The sequence below is a fragment of the Myzus persicae genome, unplaced genomic scaffold (genome assembly GCF_001856785.1).
Source record: "Myzus persicae strain clone G006 unplaced genomic scaffold, MPER_G0061.0, whole genome shotgun sequence".
Taxonomy (NCBI): Eukaryota; Metazoa; Arthropoda; class Insecta; order Hemiptera; family Aphididae; genus Myzus; species Myzus persicae.
Genome location: NW_019104211.1, coordinates 123,354 through 137,283, shown reverse-complemented (window position 1 = coordinate 137,283; position 13,930 = coordinate 123,354). Strand labels below are relative to the sequence as shown.

Sequence of the window (13,930 nt, the reverse complement as noted above, 5' to 3'; positions counted from 1 at the left end):
TGTTTGTATGCAAATCAGGACACATATAATATAAATTACACCAGTAATTTATGAAATGTATTCATATAAATGAAACTTCATCAAGGCCATATTAATAATATAACTGTGGAAGTATTTTATGGAGCTTATGTTTTAAATTGTTTACATCACTTTTGAAATTTGATCCTTCATAGATGTTAGAATGAACAACAATCGTGTACCATCAAACATACATAATATAACTCAATTCAAATGTTTTCAAACCCCAAATAAAATTTAAAACTGATATTCTTTGATATAATTATAGAGGATATAGAACTTTCAAATATTTAAATGTTTTGTTTTACGCTATTATTACAACAACAATCATTTACATTATTTATTAATCATTATATTCTTACCTATACTCTGTTCACGTTAAGAACCGACTAGTTTTCATCAGTTACGGTCAGATACGTCTCCCACCTAGAGACTCGTTAAGCTAGCGTTGCGGAACGAAGCCATGCGGATAAGTTGGCCGCCTGGGTCGCTTCTAAACGTGAATAGAGTATAATATATAAAGGAAATAATTACTTCACATAGTTATATTGTGAATTGTAACACAGACAGTGATATTTTGAAAGAAACAATCCTTTACAGCCTTAGTGTGTTTGTGTGGTTCACTGAGTACTAAGTACTAACCTAAGCTTGTTCAGGTACTGGAACTATTTCTATAATGTCTATGATTTGAACACAAACATTTTTTATTTTTGTACACATAAAATCAATGGTATAAAACAACAATTATATAATTAAAAAAATAGAATAATCAAATTTTGTATAAACTATGGTTGGCTAAATTTGTATAAAAATTCAATTCTTAATTCTTATACTAGGCATTAAATATAATGACTGTGGTTGATATTATTATGGTGAATTATGGTGAGTAGATGCAAATATTTAAAATATATTCTAATCAATTGCACTTATTAATCTGAAAGTGAATCTAGTTTTACTTTAATTGTTTCTAATGTATCATAGAATTTCTTCAACTCTTCTTCGTTTAAATCCAAAATAACTTCTTTGATTTTAGGTTCATTGTGATATTGGCTGTCTTCAACTTTTAACTCTATTAAACATCTAGGTTCTGGATCAGATAATTCAATTCCGACATTTGATGAAATATTCAAAGCCCAGTTTACATCCTTCAACTTCATAAAGCAAATTGTTTAAATTTGAAATGCATTGGTGAAATATGATATAATTTTAATTACCCTGTATGATTGAGGAAAGTTTTTCTGAAGCCTAGACACAACTTGTTCAGCATTTTTAGACCAACATTCACAAAATAATTCAACTTTTTTATCATTGAACGAAAATAGTGTAGACAACACATTTTTTAGTACCAAAGGTTTTGTCACATCACTTATAACCTAAATAAACAAAATATTAATACAATAGGGTTAAGAAATTTTTTGATTTTTAAACAATATTAACTTCTTTCAACAATTGGCTTAAACAATTCAGTATACACTGACATTGGTTATTGTCCAATTTCAAAGATTTTTCTATGGATGCTAGTTCATGTTCTGAAAACGAAGACAATCGATTTGGTTCAAAATCTTGTATCATCCTGTCGACCAAACGAACAAACTTTTTATCATCGATATTGTTCAACAATTCTAATCCCGAAACAAAACTAAAAGAAAAACAAATTCATTTTCTATTATTATTAAAATATACTCTAGTAATATATAAATCATAAGCTGAATAGTGTTCACTTACAACGGATCTTTGGCCAGATTTTCAAATGACATGATTTAATATTTCAATGATTAATGGAAATTGGAAATGGAAAAAAGGAAAATAGAATTTATAAGCCGATACAGTAAATAAATTAAAATTTGGTACCTAGGACCAATCTCACTATTAACTATATTATAATGCTGTTAACAGTTAATTGTATAACCGAGCTACTACCCGCAAATTAAATAATTATTGTTAATTTTCAATTATTCAAAAATTCTACGGCGAAATTCCCTAATTAATTTTGAATAATGATTAATGAATTCAAATGGTTTAATATTTCGAATTATCGATCTACCGAACACAGCAACACGGCACGCCGACGCCGTACAGTGTACAATTCTGCGGCAGAAAGTTCGAAGTCCTGTACTCTGTAGTAGTTGTTATCGTTCATTGATAAGTGATAAGCGATAACAGGTGTTCATGGATTGGATGATCTAAAAGAAAATCTTCAAGTCAGTTAGTAGTCAGCTGATTGTTTTGTGAGACCTTGGCACGTTGGCTACACCCATTTATTTCGCCAATTCCCATTCCCCATATTGTATGTAAATTGTACGGTCGTACAGATAAGTAAGGTGCTAGGCTTCAGGCGCTCCCGTTCCCATATCATCAGCTCATCTCTTCTGAGTGCTGATCGTTCCCGTGTTGCATAATACCAAAATTGTTTTTAAAAATAAATTATTTTTAATCGGTCATCGTAATGGCCAGCCAAACTCAAGGAATTCAACAATTGTTGGCTGCTGAAAAGAGGGCTGCGGAAAAAGTTGCCGAAGCCAAGAAACGTAAGTACCTAGTCGACAATTTAAGGTGTGGCTGATACCATCTGATATAAGATATTGAATATTAGATAGTCTCCAAATTAATAAAATCCCATACATTACCTCGTACGTCGAACGATTGAATACAATTTTCAGGTTGTTTTACGTTTTCACGAGCGAGTTTTTTGATTCGCAGATATATTTTGATGAGCTGTTCGGTGGGCTTACTGAAAGCCACACCTAGTACTCTTCTAAAATGTTTGGGTTTTGTATACAATCATCTTAAATATAATACTATTTTTTTATCCATATCATTCCAAGTCATTAAACAAAATATAAATTTGCTTAATTTAATAAAGTATAAATTAGCTTTAAATCATTGTTACTAGTTACTATATTACGTTTAGTAGGCGTGGTTTTAGTAGGGTTCTCATTATTTGCTAATTATTAATAATAATTAATCAGTTAGCATACATGTTTAATCAGTTTTTGTTTGATATTCTGATGCTGTGTTACAATAGATAACAATCACTTTATATTTAATGGATCAATTATGAGCGAGTACTGCCTTAAACTCAATTCAGTGGCACTGAACTCATATCATGTGAAGCAAACACTTCACTTCTTAAATTTATAGATGACTGAAAAGTTGCTGTGGGTAGGTGGTTGAATAACAATTTTAGAGTTTGGTGCTACTTTACTGTGGCCTATTATCGGTCTTTTAAATTTAAGTGAACCACTAAGTCAATCAATGTACTTATGCGACTTGTCATATGTAGCCAAACATTTTTTTCTTTAAGGAAGTAAAAGTTTTACATAGCACCCCTTAGTTTGATATTTTACCTCTAGTGCATTTCTTTGTTCTATTGATATTATTTATTAAAATGTTCTCAGTCATTTATTTTTGTTGTGTAATTAGGGCTTTGTTCTGTTGTTTTTTGAATTTAATATCTTAAAATTCCTTTTAAATATAAAAACATTCTCTCTGCTGTAGCAGTATCTTACCCAACTTAGATGTTAACCTATTATTTTATATTTATTTCCAGGCAAAGCAAGACGTTTAAAGCAGGCCAAAGAAGAAGCTCAAGATGAAATTGAGAAATACAGACAAGAAAGGGAAAAACAATTCAAGGAATTCGAAATTAAAGTACTTACTTAATACTTAATATTATAGACATGGATTCAACAATGTTTTTTTCATTTGTAATTCTAGCACATGGGTTCTCGCGAAGATGTTGCTGCAAGAATAGATGCTGACACTAAAATTAAGATTGAAGAGATGAATAAAGCCGTAATTGTTAACAAGCAGGCAGTCATTGATCAAATTCTTGAGCTGGTTTATGACATCAAACCAGAGCTGCACAAAAATTTCAAAGCTACAGCTAACAAAGAATGATATGTGTGTCATAGTATTTTTCTTTTTTTTCAATTCCATATAAGAAATATAAAGGTGTACAAATTTGATTTTGGTTTTAGTTTTCGTTTCACTGAAACATTCCATATGTTGTTCAATTTTATAGTGTATTATTATCATGATTATTTATTTGTTTAGGATTTCAATATTAAAGTTTTAAGAACATACTTTGTTTTGTTTACGGAAGTTCAAAAAATATATATATATAATCAATACTACTATTGTTCTATGTTAAATAAAAATGTTGTGTTATTTTTTCTGATGCAAATACAGTTTGATTTTAAAATCTTCTCTACATTGTGCTATACCAATTGCAAGCAGAAATAATATTAATAAACGATAATGTGCCTCGTGGTTATGACTTTAATATTGTTATTAACAGGGAAGCCATCTTACATTATATGACCTAAGATCTTGCCCTCACCAGTGGCGTAACAAGACGGGAAAGGGCCCCGGGGCAGTAAATAAATTAGGCCCCTTAATTCTAACTATAGGAAAAACCACATTATACATTATATTGTTGTTTAAAATATAAATACCTCTATAAAACCATTAATGAAAATAATAAACAGATAATTAATTGCTACTTAAAATAAAAAGGAAATCCGTTTAATTACTTTATTTTTTATTATTTTTTTTTTAGAAGAAAATATACAATCTATATCTAAGACATAATAAGTATATATGTGCGATAAGGGAAACATCGACAATTAAATATAATTTTACATAAATTTGAAGAAAGAAGCCACCCACTGATGACACTTTCGTCTTGGTTTATCGTAGTGATTTAGTTATATGTTAGTTTTTATATTATATATTAAAATTTAGTTGTATGTTAGTACCCATTTAAAGTAATAATAATATCTGCACCATTTACGTTTAAGTCGCCTTGGAGGGCTACCTGGGATTGTAAGGGATGATAATTTTTTGATGAGAGGATTTGAATGAGAAGAAACTAAGAAAGAGTTATGAAATTTTTTATAAAAACGTTTAGCTTCGTCATGAATAGGCCGGGCCTCGCGGTCTTAAGATCGTGTTAAAATGGTATGAAGTTGCACCTATCTTGTTACCGGACCTGTATGGCTGTTTATAAAACCGTGATTTTGCATAAGATGCCCATAGACAACCCTTGTTAATAAGTCAAAAACATGGTCTAAGCACAGTCGCACAGATATGGCTGCATACGAATTGTGTCTCAAAATACCAAATTATAAATCACCAGTTCTGGTTTTTTTTTCAGCGGCTATTGGTCATGTATCCCGAAATTTCATGGAGGAAAAAGAATCTAGCGAATCCAACCAATAGTATTGTAGCATCATTCTCGGTGACACGGCCACTATCGTTTTTTAGCCGCGCTTTTTACTTTTTAGCCTGTCTCAGAGTCCATGAGATACGCCGACGAAGCTGGAAATCGGTACGCAGGAATCAGTTTAGAAGTTCAACCTTCGCTCTACGGTTTTGGAGCTTGGTAGTTGTTGCTGCGTTTGTGTTGATTTTGTTGCTACTCGTCTTATTTAACTAGTTTTTATTTTTGCCCTACGAAATACCCAACAATAACTGATGATAATACATATTATTATTTAATCGTCACACGATTACCAATTGAGATTTGGTACGTTGTATGTACACGTAGTAAGTTATATTAATTCATATACACACTTTAATCCATTGACGACTCGTACTTACATTGCTTTAACGGCAGGTTAACATTTTGAATCCAATTGTTTTCGTTTTGTTTGTTTTTTGGAAACATGTCTAAGCACCTTGTCGACATGGCGTCCAAGCAAAAAGACGTCATGTTTAACATGTTGTCAATAAAGCACAAGTTACTGATCCCAGGAGAAGAATGTGAAAAATGGTATATTGTTTTTTAGATCATATTGCGTATGGCAAGTCGCTTATGTGCTTATAATATTGTATTTTTGAAATTTAAATCATTGACTAATTGTTTTTCCGTTTCAGTAAACAGCATTCTAAAGATTGGTTAATTATTAATGTGTGTCATCACGTACTCTGTATAGATTGTGCTAAAATTGAAGGTGCAGGAACAAGTTCTTGTCAGATATGCAGTACCATGTTTGATCCAAACACACAAGTCAGTACAGTTACTGAAATGAAAATAGCATTTTCTCAAATTGAAGATCTAGTGTGGAAAGTAATTGCATTAGAGTAAGTTGTATTTTAAATTTGTTTATTTCAACATTCAAATGAGTATTATTTGATTTAACAGGAGTGGAACATTGGACGAATTATATCCTGATGAAGAATTTAACAAGTAATTATTGATGACTATGTATTTAAAATTGATAAATTAATGTCCATAAGACTTATTTAACATATACATCTATTATACTAAATACTGGTAAAAACCTATTTTTTTTACCAAATACTGCTTGTAAATGTTCAAATTTTGGGATCATACTGATTGATAGGTGTTGGTAAATTCTAGGATATATTTATTTATTTATTTATGTATATTAATATGTACGCCAATTTTCAAGTGTACAACTTTTAATAGTTTTTCAGACTTATTTGACATAATTACATAAACAATATTTACAAGCACAAAAATATATTATATATAAAATAGTTAAGCCAAATTAATTCTGAATGATAATTTAAGTTTGGGCTTTAATGAACATAAAGTGTTTAGGTTATTTTAAGAAAAACAATCTATTTTGGTAAAAGTCCGAGATATTATAAAAATCTGAAAGTTATATAATTATTTTTCAACTAAACTTTATCTGTGATTAAATATGACCATATAAAATTATAACTTAATAGTTGTGTTCCAAAATATAAAATGTTCAGATTAAATACAACAAAAATGGAATTAATAAAATGTGCTACAAATTTCATAAACCTATGTTTTTAATAATTTTTTCTGTATTTGACACATGTCAATTAATCATAAAATGTTTTAAATTATTAATTGAAGTAAAAGTTTCTTATTATTTGTCATTGTATCAGTGAATGCTTGGCTACTGTAATATTAAGTATTGTGTAATACATTTTTTGATCAACAGTTCCACAAATTTTATTCTGTAATTTAATATTTATATTTCAAAGTGTCACACCTTTGTAATTTTTTGTCTTTAGTAATTTGGGAGCATTCAAAATGTTGTGAAGGGAAAAGAGTTATGGGATAAAATAGTTTAGTACATGTAACCTTGACTGGTTGTACGACCCTTGTTTGTGGGGTACAATTGTTACCTATTGGCTATTATTAATTCATTTTTTAATTTATGTTTTTAATGATCAGACTGCATGTTAAAAAATCAGCCTGTTACTTTCCACGATAAAATCATTTGACCGCCATTGTTTATTGTGTTATTATTTAAATAAAGATAATTCTAATTTAATTGAAAATTAATTGTGTGACAGATCTATTACCAGTGGTGGTAGTTTAAGGTTGTGCAGATATTCAAGCTTTTACTGTACTATTATTATGTTAGATAACATAACTGAATAAATAAACGATAATAAATGAAATAGTTATAATAATATGTATGATATGTTTAATTGCTGAGCTGTGATAGTCTCTTACTAAAATCTATTAAAAGTAAAAATAAAACAAATATATTTAAAGCTTTAAATTATTATTAAAACAATAATAAATTTGATGTAAGATAATTTTGATTATTTGTTAAAGATTTAATTTGACTAATGTGTTAAATTTATTGATTATTACAGAAAAATAAAACCAGATATGATTCATATTAACTCAATTAAATCTTCAATACAAAACCACTCATCTAATCAAAACACTGAATCTAACGAGGAATCTAATTTAAATTTATCTCAATCATCAGTAGATTTATTTGAAGAGACTGAGGACATTGATATTCCAGAAGAAAATTATAGTCATCAGCCTAATGAATCTGTGTCTGTTAGTGTCAATTCCGATAGAAATGATAAACTGGTAAAATAGAATTTCTATTAAACCTATAACGATAACTTATACTATTATGATACAGTTTTAGATTTTTCGTTTATTTATTTGATAATATGTCTTAACAGATTTGTAAAATACCTAGTATCCGAATGACCATTTTTATTTTTTGTTCATACTTTATTTATACTTTGTATGAACATAGAAACATAATCTGTCATTACTCATAGTTTGATATTATTAAGTCCAACCAATGTTCAACTCAACACAATTTGTTTTTTGTATTCACCATACTTAATTTGGAAATATTTTCTCTGTATAAAGTATACAGTAACTATATGATATTTAATTTTACAATTTAATCACTTGATTATTTCATAAATCAATTCAGCTAATAATAAGGCATTAATTATTCTTTATTGTTTGAAATGTAAAATAATTCAATTAGTTGGTACTTAACTTTGACTCACTAAGTGACTTGCTCAGTAGTGAAAACATAAATTATATGATTGACATTTATTAATTAATGTATATACAAATATAATATGTACATAATTTTAGAACAATAATATTTGTAGAAGTTATGAAATAATTTTATATTAACTTTCATCATATAATGTATAATATGTTATTTTTGTATGTTATTTGTTTATATAATACATATTATATTTTTTTAATAAATTGCAATAATTTTGGATACAACAGTGAATAGATCATAACTATGAAATAAATTATTTTTGTTAGATATTGATTAAAATAGAGTTTAGCTGATAATGTAAGATAATATGTTAAGTTTAAAACCTAAATCTAGGTAATTGTAAAATTGTAATTGACTAATAATTAAAGAAAATTTTATATTTATTAATTAAAATAAAGGAATATTTACAATATGTTATATTGTTTGCACGGCAAATAAATTTAAAATGAATTGTGTAAAGAGAAAGTCCCACCAGTGTGGAAACACTCAAAAGAATATTATATGAATAAAAAAGAAATATTGTTTATTTTGCTTTGCAAATCAGGTATTTAACTAATTTTGTTGTCTTAATTCAATGATCATTAGTTAAAGAGAAATTAAAAAAGAAAAACTATTTTTATTATAAATTATATAATGCTTACACAATTTTTATATCTTATGAATATAAATCTGAATGTAAATATTGAATTACCTTATCTATTATAGGTACTCCAAGTTTAAACACTTACCTATCAGCAAACATACATACTTAGTCTATGTGATGTCCATATCTATGATATTTTTATAAGTCTATAATGTCTAAGATCTATTGTATACTAATTATAGGGCGCACATAGAACGTCTATTCATAATATGCAATTTTGCAATCTTTCATTAAACCTAGAGTTGATTAATCTTCGTAGATATACGTAGATACATTTTAGATATCTCTTATTGGACCATTTTATGCACTTGTTTTAATATATGTATAGGAGTAAATTTATTTTATACGTTTTTTATTATTAATTTGTGTTAAAAATTTCACCTACTAACTAGACTTTATAGTAGTACATAAATTACACATAAATATATATTACTAGCTGTTCTGCTCAATGTTGTATATGCCAAAGATTTGTTTTTTTTTTTTAAATATAATATATATAAAAAAAATGTGCATGTCATATTTATACCAATTATAATATTACAGTAGGTAACCTATGGAAACCATTTAAATAAACAAAAGTATTGTTTTTTGTGAGCTGAAAAAAATGATTGTGATATACTTTTTTGCTAACTATTGGGGTTGAAATAGGCTTAAAACCTGGATATATTCTATAATTAAAAACAAATCATTAATATAATAGTAAGATTATAGTTACAGAGAACATGCTTGACAAAGATTTCTATTTTCACATTTATTTAACAGAACACTGCTATTATAAACAATATGAAACTATAAACTATTCATGTAATGAGCATATTATATAATTTACTCATATAAAAAAAAATTAATCAACCTAAAACCTACTACAACATAATATTATTATTATTAAAAAAATTTAAAATTTGAAAAAATATTCAAGACTATAAATAGCTCATTAAGAGCTGTCTATGGAAAATGCATATACTATGTATGAAATATTAGTAGTTTTTCAATTTGACCAAAAAATTAATTTTTTTTTACTCGACTTTTTTGAAAAATACTTGGAATTTCTAACGCTTTAAGTTTTATTTTTCTATCTGAAGATATTATGCCATGACTAGAGCATTTGTTCTAATGTCTGTCGGGTCAGCTAGTAGTCAGAGTAGAAAATATAAGTAAATATCTCGGCGATTATAAACGAAAATAATTCAAAATTTACCCGCCCAACGTATATTCGTATATAAAAACGAAATGTTTTGCTTTTCAGTGGTGGGTTCTAACCACGAATTAAGATATACATATATGTATATCTTAATTCGTGGTTCTAACGCGACGACTAGTTTTCACATGTTTTTACCATAGATTATATGGATCTTTATTGTCTAATATGGTTTTCACGGCCGAGTCCGCTGCAGCAGAGTACACGACCATGATAAATTTTGTCATGTACACGACTGTCTAGTGTCTATCCATTATCCAATATTAATGTTATCGACTGCCTCAGTGTATAAAACTATTAAAACTTAAATTATCCATGTTTGTGGTGGTATCGACACAGAATAGATGAAAGTGGTATCGATGAAGTGGTATTCTGTGGTATCGATATTATTGTAGTATATTGGTATCACATTGCTATCATGTCTATTATAGCACCACAGATTAAATAAAACTTCAATTAATTAACTTTATTTAATCTGTGATAGCAGTGATAGCACTAGCCGCAGCCTGCAGCTGCTGCGTATAGCACAGAACTCAGTAAAAAATCGTAGATAGTACACTTTTATTATCTATGAACAAACAAATTAGTGGTACGAAATTACAAAATTATAAAATATAGTGGTCTGTGTCTAGTTAAGCTGCCGATCGTATGTTCCGTAGCCTGATGCTCGGTAGCCGTGTTGTTTATTTGTATTTTATCTATTAAGTATAAACCTTGTGCTTGAGATAAAATATAAATAACCACTTGTTTTGATTTTACCGCTCACATTGCTCATAGTAAATAATATTAGTGTAAGTGTGTAACATATTTTTATGTATTTTCTTTTGTACACCTTATTAATTAATACTTTTAAATGATTCGGTAAACCTATGAATAACTCGGTACGATGTATATTTTATTTTACAATTACGTATATATGTTGTTTTGTCTCTGCGAAAACCTGCGCATGGCTGCAGAATGTCGACCACAATTATTGGTCCATGTTAGGTTTTTCAACATATTAACTCGCACATTCATATCGTATTCGTGTAGTATAATATGATATAATAATGATGATCGTATTTTTACATTTTCCATTTCACTGTTTGATCTTTGAATTGTTCCGTAATATACACAGGCAGTTCCCGATATTGTCGCTGAATGGGACACGGACTCGGACTCCGAGACTAAATTGTGCGATTCGCAGAATACGGATTCCACTGTTATTGGTACGGCTGTTGACTTTCAACGCATAGATCAAAGTATGAGCGGTAGGGCCGAAGACAAACGTCATGAAAAAAACGACATAGATACTAGTAACAGTGCCATTGAGCCTGATGAGGACGTTGTCAATGGAACGCCTGACAGATGCCATGTCTCGTAAGTCATAAGTGCTTTGTCTGAAGATATTTTAAAATATTTTTTCACAGTTGTAACATAGTATTATGTGGTGGTGATGTCAATTATTCTTACTCATATGCATTTTATACTTGTTCTCAGCAATCCTGTAAATCGTTCTTTAAGAAACGGTAATATAGTTATCTCATACACCAATGTTGAAGATTGTGAACTTGAAATTCTGCAGGAGTTGGTAGATTTGTTTGAATTAGATGCACGCGTATCGTGGAGTGATAGCGTTACACATTTAATTGTGAAAACTCTTCCAACTGGTAGATGTATTCGTACAAAAAAGTTTATGAATGCTTTATTACTTAACTGCTTTATCATTACTTTGGAATGGGCCAAAAACTGTTTAGCTTCAAAGACATTACTGCCAGAGGTATAATATGAATTTTACACAGTTTTAATATTTTAAACAATTTAAAAAAATATATTCTACTTCATTCAAGGTTGATTATATACCACTTGAGTTTAGTGGTGAACCATCCCCATTGGTGTCTTGGCGTGTGGGACGTGGAATTATTGATTCACCGATGGAATGGACTAGAAATTGCATTTTATATCTTCATAGCTCTATTGAATTCAATGATTCACATAATGACATTATTGTAAGATTCTTAATTACTCTAAGTACTTATATAATATAATAAATATTATCATGCCCATAAAGCTTAGGAAAGTTTTTTTTAAAAATTGTATTAAAATTATATCAACTAATTAATAATGTTGAAAAAATTATTGTCTTGGCAGGTATGGGCTCGAAGAGCTGGTTTCGTGTTAACCAATGATTTGGGAGAGTTTAAAGATCACTACAAAATGAGAGTTATATTGGCTGATAAAATCTTTACATCTAATGATGTTCGAGCTAAATTACCCAATAAAGCAGAAATTACGAGTAAGATAATTGATAATTTTTTAAATAACCCTATAGAATGTAGGTAGCTTATACATTTTTCTTTTTTAGATTGGATATGTCACTATAAAGCTGTAACATTATTCTTAGATTGGTTTCTCGAATGTCTTTTTCAATACAGATTTGTTGTAGTTAGTCAATATCACCAGATTATGAAACTAAATCCAACCCTGGTGGACTTTACCAACATGGATGAATCTATATTTCAATATGAAACTTGAAAAAATGATTTTTCCATTACTAAATTAAATATTTGAAACAAAAAAGGTTATTTTTAAAATTAATAGGTTTTATGTACCCATAAATAAATGTTTTTGTTTTTATTTATACTTAAGTACAAGTTTATATTTTTTTAATTTTGTGTTAATTTTTGGTTCATGCCATATGACTATTTTTTTTTTTGTATTAATATTAACGGAGTAGAGTACAAATGGTAGTGACATTATTTATTGACTAGTTTTTCCTGTTAAGAATTAGAATGTTGAATATTATGATTAAAATGGATTTGAGTTATTGATATTAATAATAATATATTATAATTGTTCATTAATTACAAATAGTTTTTGATTGATTGTTTTTAGTAGAATCTATATTAATATTTAAGTTATATATTTGATTTTCTAATTAGACACAATACAGATTTATGTTATATATGTTTTTCCTGAACTTAAGGTTTTTTGTTCATTGTATTTTTGTCTTATTTCTATTAAAATTCAAATAAAAACATTAATCATACCATTATTTCAAAGTTGTTTGTCTTATATAAATTTTCTTATCCAATCATGCAGTGTAAAATTTTAATGGCTGGGCATAATTAGCTCTTTTTTCAATCATCTTAGAAAACATTTTACTAATAAATAGGGCTCAGTTTTTAAAGCATATGTTATTTCTGTGTACACAATAAATAGCCGAAATAATGCTTTCATTTGCATCATTAGCATATTTTCTGATGGGAAAATGAGGCTAGTTGTTGCTTTCGGGGCAAATTAAAAATTCCCAGTCATTTTCAAATATGTCAGGAAAAAAAAAATAATCGAAAACAGGAATTTTCACACAAAATCATCTTTTGACAAAATTGATTTTGGTTTTATTCATAATATTAAAAAATAATATAGTAGATACAAGCTATTTTTACTGAATATCAGCATTTTCTACACTCTATAAAATATTCAGAATATTTTGGCTTATGTCAAGCTATTTCTAGGCATATGAAATTTAATATTTTTATTAGATTTTTTAGGTTAGTATATTAATGTCAATTAAATAACTAAAAAAAAGTTAAATGTTTGTAGTTAGGATTTTGTCAATTTTTTTAAAAATCACTAGTTTTAAAATTATTTCAAGTAAGAAATTCATTACATTTTTTTTTAAATCTGATATTTGAAAATTGAATCTAAGATTTAATCTAAGTTTGTCTACCTTTATCAAAAAAAAAAAAATGTCTTCTAGGAAATCAAATTGTTGCATTGGATATTCACTTGATTTCTCAT

The 13,930-nt window shown here is 28.2% G+C and overlaps 4 protein-coding genes across 7 annotated transcripts; 3 read left to right on the top strand and 1 right to left on the bottom strand.

Moving 5' to 3' along the window:
• Nucleotides 1–167: 167 nt before the first annotated feature.
• On the bottom strand, nucleotides 168–3,562 carry LOC111040042 (COMM domain-containing protein 10-like). Of its 2 annotated transcripts, none has more exons than XM_022323734.1 (4): nucleotides 2,646–3,562; nucleotides 1,456–1,657; nucleotides 1,233–1,391; nucleotides 168–1,169 (listed from the first exon to the last, which is right to left on the bottom strand). In XM_022323734.1, the coding sequence occupies exons 2-4, from the start codon at nucleotides 1,588–1,590 to the stop codon at nucleotides 948–950; spliced, it is 516 nt and encodes a 171-aa protein (XP_022179426.1). In that variant the 5' UTR covers nucleotides 1,591–1,657; nucleotides 2,646–3,562; the 3' UTR covers nucleotides 168–947. The 2 variants fall into 2 exon arrangements, with proteins under 2 accessions (XP_022179426.1, XP_022179425.1); XM_022323733.1 differs by lacking the exon at nucleotides 2,646–3,562 and adding an exon at nucleotides 1,744–2,146.
• On the top strand, nucleotides 2,297–4,103 carry LOC111040044 (V-type proton ATPase subunit G). Its single transcript, XM_022323737.1, has 3 exons — nucleotides 2,297–2,546; nucleotides 3,569–3,669; nucleotides 3,736–4,103. The coding sequence occupies exons 1-3, from the start codon at nucleotides 2,465–2,467 to the stop codon at nucleotides 3,916–3,918; spliced, it is 366 nt and encodes a 121-aa protein (XP_022179429.1). The 5' UTR covers nucleotides 2,297–2,464; the 3' UTR covers nucleotides 3,919–4,103.
• A 1,178-nt stretch (nucleotides 4,104–5,281) lies between these two features.
• On the top strand, nucleotides 5,282–8,411 carry LOC111040072. Of its 2 annotated transcripts, none has more exons than XM_022323801.1 (5): nucleotides 5,282–5,548; nucleotides 5,639–5,794; nucleotides 5,899–6,105; nucleotides 6,167–6,211; nucleotides 7,630–8,411. In XM_022323801.1, the coding sequence occupies exons 2-5, from the start codon at nucleotides 5,688–5,690 to the stop codon at nucleotides 7,865–7,867; spliced, it is 597 nt and encodes a 198-aa protein (XP_022179493.1). In that variant the 5' UTR covers nucleotides 5,282–5,548; nucleotides 5,639–5,687; the 3' UTR covers nucleotides 7,868–8,411. The 2 variants fall into 2 exon arrangements, with proteins under 2 accessions (XP_022179493.1, XP_022179492.1); XM_022323800.1 differs by having other exon boundaries at nucleotides 5,283–5,568; nucleotides 7,630–8,410.
• Nucleotides 8,412–10,676: 2,265 nt separating this feature from the next.
• Nucleotides 10,677–13,181, top strand: LOC111040071. 2 transcript variants are annotated; one of them, XM_022323797.1, is made up of 6 exons: nucleotides 10,677–11,028; nucleotides 11,265–11,506; nucleotides 11,627–11,906; nucleotides 11,977–12,135; nucleotides 12,278–12,422; nucleotides 12,492–13,181. In XM_022323797.1, the coding sequence occupies exons 1-6, from the start codon at nucleotides 11,017–11,019 to the stop codon at nucleotides 12,659–12,661; spliced, it is 1,008 nt and encodes a 335-aa protein (XP_022179489.1). In that variant the 5' UTR covers nucleotides 10,677–11,016; the 3' UTR covers nucleotides 12,662–13,181. The 2 variants fall into 2 exon arrangements, with proteins under 2 accessions (XP_022179489.1, XP_022179490.1); XM_022323798.1 differs by having other exon boundaries at nucleotides 10,679–10,938.
• Nucleotides 13,182–13,930: the final 749 nt, after the last annotated feature.